Genomic DNA, 8328 nt, shown 5'->3' on the forward strand with positions numbered 1-8328 from the left:
TCTCCCCTTCCTCAAGCACACAATTAATAAAACTTTATTACAGCAAGCACTTCTCTATGTATCTTAAAAGGTCTCAGGTGAAGGTGCTACAGCTCCATTAGTGAAGTCTGTATATATTAATTAGTGATCCTGTAGTTTATTTTCATAAAGGAGTGAACATCAGGCCTCTGAACTGCTGCTAAATTTTCATTTTTTATTATGCTTCTTAGGCAAGCAGTATTCTCTCTCAAACTAAGGGTGCCTTCTTTTGAAAAGAAAGATCCAATGTTACAAAGTGCTTCCAAAGACATTTACTACGATTTCCATGATTCCATTTACCATCATTTCCATGATTTCACTACACTTTACTTTTGGGTAATACAACTAAGCCCCAGCAAGCACCCCAGGTAGGTTACAGTGAGCCCTGGAAAGGAAAGAGTAACATTCTGTTCTACAAGTAACAGCCTAATGCTTCTCCTGGCCCTTATCTACACACACAGCCCAGAACCAGCTTCACCATCAGGCTGAACCAAGCAGATAACAAAGATCTTTGCTTCACAGATAGCTGGTACTACTGCAGGCTGCCTTAGATACCAAACTTACTATTAAGGATCTTAGAGATACTGACAACTTACTGACATGGTAAAGATTAACCTGAGATGTACTGCTTGATTCTCAACATGAATGAAGATACAAACATTCTTAGGATGAAATGCAATTATTAATCCGATATTTAGTCTTTCCCTGTTCTTTTTTACCAGCATTGTACCATTTGCTAAGAAATGGAGTCAAAATGTTTGTGGGGTTTTTTTTGTTGTTTGTTTTTTTAAACAAGAATTCCAGACTGAGCCAGTACAGACCAACTCAGACACTAATACTACTAGTCTACAAACCAAGTCCATTTGTCTAATGGGAATATTTAAGTCTAACATACTGTCTAATACTGTCACTCCAATAATTAGGATCTACAATCAGTTAAATGCAGGAGTCAGAAGGACTCTCCGAATTTAATATCTCTCTGGAGTTCATTAAATATCCCATTTCAGCTTTATGCCACACAGCTCTAGCAGAAATGCTTGTTAGAGGTGATCAACAATTGTTTAAGGCCATTAGAAAAGACTAGGGCTTGGTCAGAGGCTATACATATCCCAATAAAAACTGCCTGCTAAAAGCTCCGTAAGCACTTTTTAAACATAACACAAACCAAGAATGCACTGTTCCTGTATGTCTGTCAATGAGTCTCCCTACCATGTGCAAGGCACTTTTGAATCCAGTGCACAAATAAGCTGAATCAAGTCAGGATAGTGAGCCCTACCTTTTCAGTACAAGTCTAAAGAGTCACTTACAGCTTGCAAACATCCTGAGTGCTTTTCAAGTCCACATGTCTATCTAAAGCAAATTCATAAAAGCCATTCAGCTTTCTCATGCCCATTGCACAACAGTGAGTAATTCTTAATAAGACAAGCCAGACTATCCAAACAGAAACCGGTTTTGCCTTGAAAATGATGGGAGTAAATCTACATCCTCTATGTTTAAAACCACAATACTTCAGCCTCTCAGTGCTTCACCAAGATGCACAACACTTAGGTATGGAGAGCATGTCATGCACACAAGTTTTTTCACAGTAGTTGGCTGTGCTCAAGAGCCTGGATCAGTTATTGAACAGACAGCAGAACTGTGTGTCTCTGCATCTAAGGGATGAAGGCTCCAACCTTGGAACCTGAGACTGCACAAACAACAGTCTTCTCTGTAGACAAGCAGATATTTTGACTAGTAAGAACTGAAAAAAGCTTAGGGCACAAAGAGACGCTTTTAAGAGAAAACCAATGACTAAGTAAAGGAAAAGTTTTAATTTTAGATCAGGAACACTTTGTACACTGAATTCCAGTAGTATTGCTCCCAGCCTATGTCCCAGCATATTTGGTCTTTTACAGCACTTCCATTGTAAATTACAATCCCCTCGCAAGAGTTCAATCTGGTAAATAATTTATAATTCACTGCTCCAATAGAAGCACTGGAGTTAAGAACCTGATTTAATCACATTAGTTTAAGTAGTGTGCGCTAGTAATTCACTGTAGCGGGGCTTGGCAGAGGCTGCACCGCTGCAGCTGGGCAGCCACCAGACAGATAAGAACTAAAGCCTTGTCTTATTCCCCTCCCGTGTTATGGGACTGAACTTCAATATCCTTGGGGGGAAGAATGAGCAAGGTGCAAGTACTTTATGAATTTCTGAAGACATAGTGAGAGTTCACCTCTAGAAACTACTGTTCAACTGTATTAAATGTAGCTAAACAGTCTCAAGTTCCTTCTACCCCAACAAGACCTGGGTATCTTTTCTTCCACTGTCACTGTTCTCCAACCTTCAGCTCACACGGGACTCGAACGTACAGGCTGTAACAGCTCCAAATTTAATGTGCTCTGTGACTGGCAGTCACTCCTCCTGCACAGCCTTGGAGCTACTGTTCAGTCAGAAGGATGCTGAACACAAGGCAAAATGAGCTGCACAAGGAATGTAAACAGCCTGCTGATCCCCAGCACTCCTCCAATTCTACGTGGACCAAGATCTCTGTTTCACTTCACACTACCATTTATCCACTTCCAGCGAGAGAGAGTGGGAGAGAAGAGTTCAGTATTTAGCACTGCAACTTATGTTTAGCTTCTCTGGAGAGCACTGCATGGTTCAGTTCTTCTTTTAGTAAAGTACATACAACTACCTCGGGAAGACTCTGAACTTGAGGGAAATCACATTTCACCAGCAACAGGCTGAATTTGGAATTAATTATATCACTAACTAAACTTCTAATCACTTAAAGCCATATTAATTAATTAAAAAGGTTACAGGTACCAACAGTACACAGATTGACTTAAGGTACAGAAAGATTCAACTCAGGGTCACTGAAACACAGCACAATTACAAGGAATTATAACTTTATTGGATTTATCATAAAGCAGCATAGGATATTTGCTACACTAATATTAAATATGATAATTTAACTGTAGTCAAGCCAATTGCTTGGAATTAGTGGGGGAGGGGGGGGAAGAGATTAAGCTGATAAAGCTACATATGGGTGATAGTGTAGAATTATGAAGGGAAGGCCTAATGTTTTCACAAGTTCCCTACCAGTCAATAATAAGCAGCACGTATAATTTATTCATGACTCTAGATGTTTACAACACTTAATATCAAGTTAGAGCTGATAAAACTGTACTGCAGATATCCAGCCAGATCAAACACTCTGAGTTCCCACATTCCTTTCATTTTCCCTCCCTATTTATCCCACCATGTAGGGACAACTGCAGAAGCAGCACTGAGGAGGCTGACTGCATTCCTACTGCCAGCTACTCCTGCTCTCAGTTCCTCCTTAGCACAGCATTGCTCTAGAGCTCAGCCTGGGGGGAGAGCGAATGCTGATGAAATTTGGTCCTACGTGTTAACAATGGGCATCCCAAGGTTTTCCCTGCTCCTCCACGCAGCTTTCACGCTGGGGAATAGTCACTCAAGCACAGAATCAGCCCTTTAAATAAGATCAAATTATTTAAGAGCAAAAGCAGGTGGTAGCAAAAAATAGAATATGACTTCAGTACAGATCCCTCGAGAAGCAGGTGTGGAGCCCCCCACCCAAAACTGAGGTCCCACAATGCTGATATTGGCAGTGTGGCAAGACACACACCACCAGTAATCACAGAAACAGTCATTTAACATGCAAAGCAGCACAGTACACCTCCTGCATATTAAGTGTGATGCCCTCTCAGCATTGTTGTACAGATCAAACACAATCAGCACAATTGGTTAACATTTGCTAGTTTGAAACTGTAAGAATATGCTTCCCTCTGACATCAGAAACACTTTGATCCCAAAATTCTTATGTGGGACAACAGTACTGCAGCTCTTAGGAACCTATCTGAGATTATTGCAATCACTGCTATAGTGGACACAGGCAGGGAGGGGGTGGAGTGACAGCAGAATTCTTCACCCTGTAAACTCTCCTAACCCACGAAAACTCAGAGGACACAGGTGTGTCTGTTCCCTTGGGCACAGAGATTAGATATTTCTGGAATTCACTAGCTCTAATTACTGTTTTTCAGACTAGAGCTCCTTCTAGGGTCAATGGGACAGTTCTCCCAGTTCAGCAAAAAACCACTTCCCAAAGGGAGCTGGAAGTGGCCGAAACCATTTCCCAGGCTGAAATGCCTGAAGAGGCACCAAGTCCTCAATGGGGGACGATGCCCCGTTTGTATTTTGAAATGGATGCCTGATTTGACAGAAAGGGGCGGTACAGCGACAGAAGGATGACTTGCCAAGTCCACTTCCTGTTCTCTCATTCATTTAGCAAATTCCTTTAATTCCTGCCTCAAACTGCATGTTCAGAGACCGCTGTTCTCTCACTCCATTTACAACCCTCCCTCACCACCAGGTCACAAGGAAACAGATAAACCGGTTTCTCTGTGCTGCATCCATTAGTCATGGATCTTTTCCAAGGCTGGCATCAGAGTTTTCACAGACTATTAAGACAACCATGTTATTCTGGGGGAGGATTTTTTTAAATATTGTTATGTTTGGAAGAAGGGACAGAAGCTGTTCGGCTTCCAAGTCCAAATGCTTTCTTGCACCTCATCTCACCGATTTCCTCGCAGCTGCCCAGAAAGAGGTTCCCTGGAACCTCCGCGATCCTGAGGGTGACGGTAAAAGAGAAAAACCGCGATGCCTCTGCAAGACTGCGGCGTCCCCCCGAGCCGGGAGGGGGAAAGCCCGCGGTCCCCGGGGCGAGCGGCGCGGCCCCGGCGCGGCGCCTCCCCCTCCCCGGAGCGGGAGGTCCCTCAGGCGGCGAGTGACTCTGCACAAATCGCGGCCGCTCCGCACGGCGCGGAGAGGCAGCCCCGGGGATGGATGGAGGGATGGACGGGCGGACGGACAGACAGACGAGGCAGCCCGGAGCCCGCACCGGGGGCGGGCTCGGCCCCGCGCGCCTTCCCGCGGCGCCCAGCGGGACGGCGGCCGCGATCCGCAGGGAGGGAAAGCAAGCACGGAGGGGGTCCGAGGGGACGGAGGGGGTTCCCCCTGCGGCCTGGCCCCCTCTCCCCGCCCCTCAGCGCGCCCCCGGCCCGCCTAGGCCGCGGCCCCCCCACCCTGGGAGGGACGGGGTGAAGCAGAGGAGGGGGAGCCCCTTCCCCTCGCCTCCGCCGCCGCCCCGCCGCGCTCACCTGGAAATGCTCCTGGAAGCGAATGGGCAGTATCTGGGCCATGGCTGTGGGCGAGCTGCTGGGGGCGAGCTGCCCGGGGCAGGGGCGCGGGGCAGGGGCGGGCGGTGGAGCGGAGCGGAGCGGAGCGGGGGCCGGTGCTCCCCTCACGGCGGCGGGAGCGGCGCAGGCGCGGAGCCCTCGCTGGGATGGCGCCCGGCGCGCCCGCCGCCCTCCTCGGCCTCAGAGCGGGGCCGCTCACTCGCCGCCGGGATCACTCCGCATCTCGCCAGCCTGCCAGGGTCTCCTCAAATAGTCCCTCCCGACGTGCTTCTTTACCCCGCCCATCGCCACCGCCTTTCGCCCGCCCTCAACCCCCAGCCCTTTTTCTGCCCCGCTGTCCCTGCACTCCCGCTAAGGGGATGGGTTGGGGACGGCGCTGCCAGGAGAGGGGGGGTCCCCTCCCCGGCTATGGCAAGCGGAGAGGGGCGGGAGGGTTTTCAGAGTGCAGGTATCCTTCCGCTGCTGCCACACGCGCTCACGTGACCCGGACCCCTCCCCAGCTCCCCCCGGCGCTGTCCCGAGCTCCTCTCACACCGACCCCGGGGCTGTCCCCGAGCTCCCCTCGCACCGACCCCGGGGCTGTCCCCGAGCTCCCCTCACACCGACCCCCGCGACTCCTTCCGTCCCACCCTCACACCGACGCCGGAGTTCCCCCACAGCAGCTTGGCGGTGCCGGGGCGATGGTCCCTGCCCTCGGCGCCCCGGGGCTCTCGCCGGGGTGAGGAGGGAGGCAGGGGACACCCATGTGCTGCCCCCCCGGCGGTGGCCCTTGATGGGCACTGGGGAACGGGAGCCGCCTGCCCGGCACCTGCCGCCGTGGCTGGCAGTGCCAAAGCGCGGCTCTCCTCCTTCTCCTTCTCCTCCTTCTCCTCCTCGGGAGCCCCCGGGACCCCCAGGGGGCTCGGCCGGCGCTGGGATCAGGCGGCACAGCTGCCCTTGGCCCACCTTCACTTGCCCTGGCGCCATGTGGGCTTTGCTGCCCGCAGCCGCGCCCGGAGGTGTGTGAGGGGTTTTATGGCCACATGTTTGGAAAACCATGCCGCTGTTTTGCCCTTCGCGATTTCTAAATAGGAATAGGGCTCCTTCCCCCAAGAGTTGACATTGTGAATTGGAAGTTACTGAATAACCAAGAAGTGAAGGGTCCAACATGCAAGAGGTACATCAGCACCTTTTTCTTTCACCCTCACTCCTAGTCAGCCCATTAGCATCAGATGAGGGAGGTGAAGGTAACTCTAAAGCTATTATATTTCTCCTAAATTACAGTAATCCTTTGAGATGGAAATGGTGCAGTGTTGCTAGCTCCAGCACTTTTATTCAGAGCATTGTGTTGTTCACATTTTCCCAGAGAGCTCAGCTCTGGGAAACACAGGATTACGGGAGAATCTCTAATTTAATTTTTTGTAGATTAGTTTCTTATCCTGAGCGTTGTGAAGCAAAGCTGAACAAGGGACCCCTGAAGACTCAAAACCAGAAGGCAGATTAAAACAATTTCAAATATATTACAATTTAAAACCTCATTACTTTAACGTAACCTCATTCATTTTTAATACATGGAGATGGGAATTGCCAAAACTGGGTTAGGTTTCCAAAGGAATCATAGGCATGGCTCTGCTGAGACATCTTGGGTTCTACTGGCATGCACAAGCACAGGCTGCAGCCATGGGGACCCCTTTGCCATATTTGGGAGACCTGAAGGTCTCCATCTGGACAGAGGAAACCCTGAACAGCCCAATGAACAGGTGGCTGGGATGAGGTGCTGCTAAAGCCCCATCCCTGAGGAAATCTGGGATCTGTATCTGTCCCCAGAAGACTCCTGATTGGGGTTAGGTGCCAAGGTCTGGTCTCTCAAAAGAGCAAAGCAAAAACTGGAGCTGAAGTGGAGACAACTTTTCTTTACGTGGTCAGAAGGGGTTTGAGTAGCATCTGCCCTGCAGGTTTGTTAGCAGCAGTTTAATTAAGGTGGGTTATGAGTTTCCACTTGAGGGCAAGTCATCAGTGCTGCAGAGACAGACCATCAGTGGGACATCAGGACATCATCTGTCACCAGCCCATGTTGGTATAGTGAGCTTGTTCTGTGTTTTCTTCTGTCAGCTGTCCTCCCTCACAGTCACTTTATGGATGCCAATTATTTATATCCAGAGCTCCTATTTTTGCTCTTTAGTTTATAGCTAACTATGTCTTAAAAAAAAAAACAAGGCACAGATTTTCATCATTTATTTCACAAATAAAGTAGGACCTCTTAAGTAATGTACATAGTTTTAGGATATACATGTCTATATCGTTTATGTTTTGAAGAAAATTGTGACACAGGAAAGAGGCAACAGATTTGTCTCTGAGACTTATTTTTATCATTAAGAATTACCAATGCACAAAAGTCACTGTGTATTGTGTGCAATCCCTCTTAGTAGTCTGGCACCAAACTGCTAACACGAATTAGAGAGATCACTGGCGAGGAAATCGAGGCTCTTTTAAAGTATAATTAAAATTAAAGGTCTGTTATATTTCTTCACTACAGTTTTAATAATATAATCCTTCATGCCCAATCCCAGCTGGCCAAATCCTAATTACAACATCCCATAATATCCATAGTAAAAAAAGCCTCTCCCTTTATGTAAGAGTGCTTTGCCACACTTGTGGCTGCTGCTGTCTTTCTCATTTGTACCTTCTTTACACCTCTCTGTGTTTAAATATCTGTCCTTTATAAGACCTGGCTTTGCTGAACCCAAGGGTTACATTCTTTGCAAGCTCTGAAGAGTGAGCTGAAAGTGTTGGACACTGTGGCACAAATCAAAAAAAAAAAAGGGAAAAGTATTTTGCCGTCTTTTGTCCACTTTGCAGCCTGCTGAGCTTCCGCTGCAAGAGGAACTGCCCTCTGCACAGTCAGCTGTGTGCATGGATGTTTGAACGGAGCATTTTAACCTTGTTTTCTATATTTAGTTTGGGATCTCTCAATGGGAAGGCACTACTGGCCTTATTTAAGGAATTTCTCCTACAGTCTATTAAAAGGAAATGTAAAGGGTCTCTAATGGTGCGTTGTGTTAGTGCCCCTCTGATTAGCTGACTGCTACTCTCCTGCTCCTTTATACAAGGCAGAGCCACAGCACCCAG

General features: G+C 48.0%; 1 protein-coding gene across 3 annotated transcripts in view; it reads right to left on the minus strand.

Annotated features, from left to right (window-relative positions):
* The window catches only part of CLTCL1 (clathrin heavy chain like 1), a 34560-nt gene extending 29199 nt beyond the window's left edge, over positions 1-5361 (minus strand). Inside the window, exon 1 of one of the 3 annotated variants that reach the window (XM_050318427.1) lies at positions 5182-5361. In XM_050318427.1, the coding sequence (XP_050174384.1) occupies positions 5182-5223 (42 nt within the window). In that variant the 5' untranslated portion in view covers positions 5224-5361. The remainder of the gene's footprint in view (positions 1-5181) is intronic. The other 2 variants (XM_050318423.1, XM_050318424.1) reach the window with 2 other exon arrangements.
* Positions 5362-8328: the final 2967 nt, after the last annotated feature.

Source organism: Myiozetetes cayanensis, unplaced genomic scaffold, assembly GCF_022539395.1.
Source record: "Myiozetetes cayanensis isolate MyiCay16 unplaced genomic scaffold, myiCay2020 scf21, whole genome shotgun sequence".
Lineage (NCBI taxonomy): Eukaryota > Metazoa > Chordata > Aves > Passeriformes > Tyrannidae > Myiozetetes > Myiozetetes cayanensis.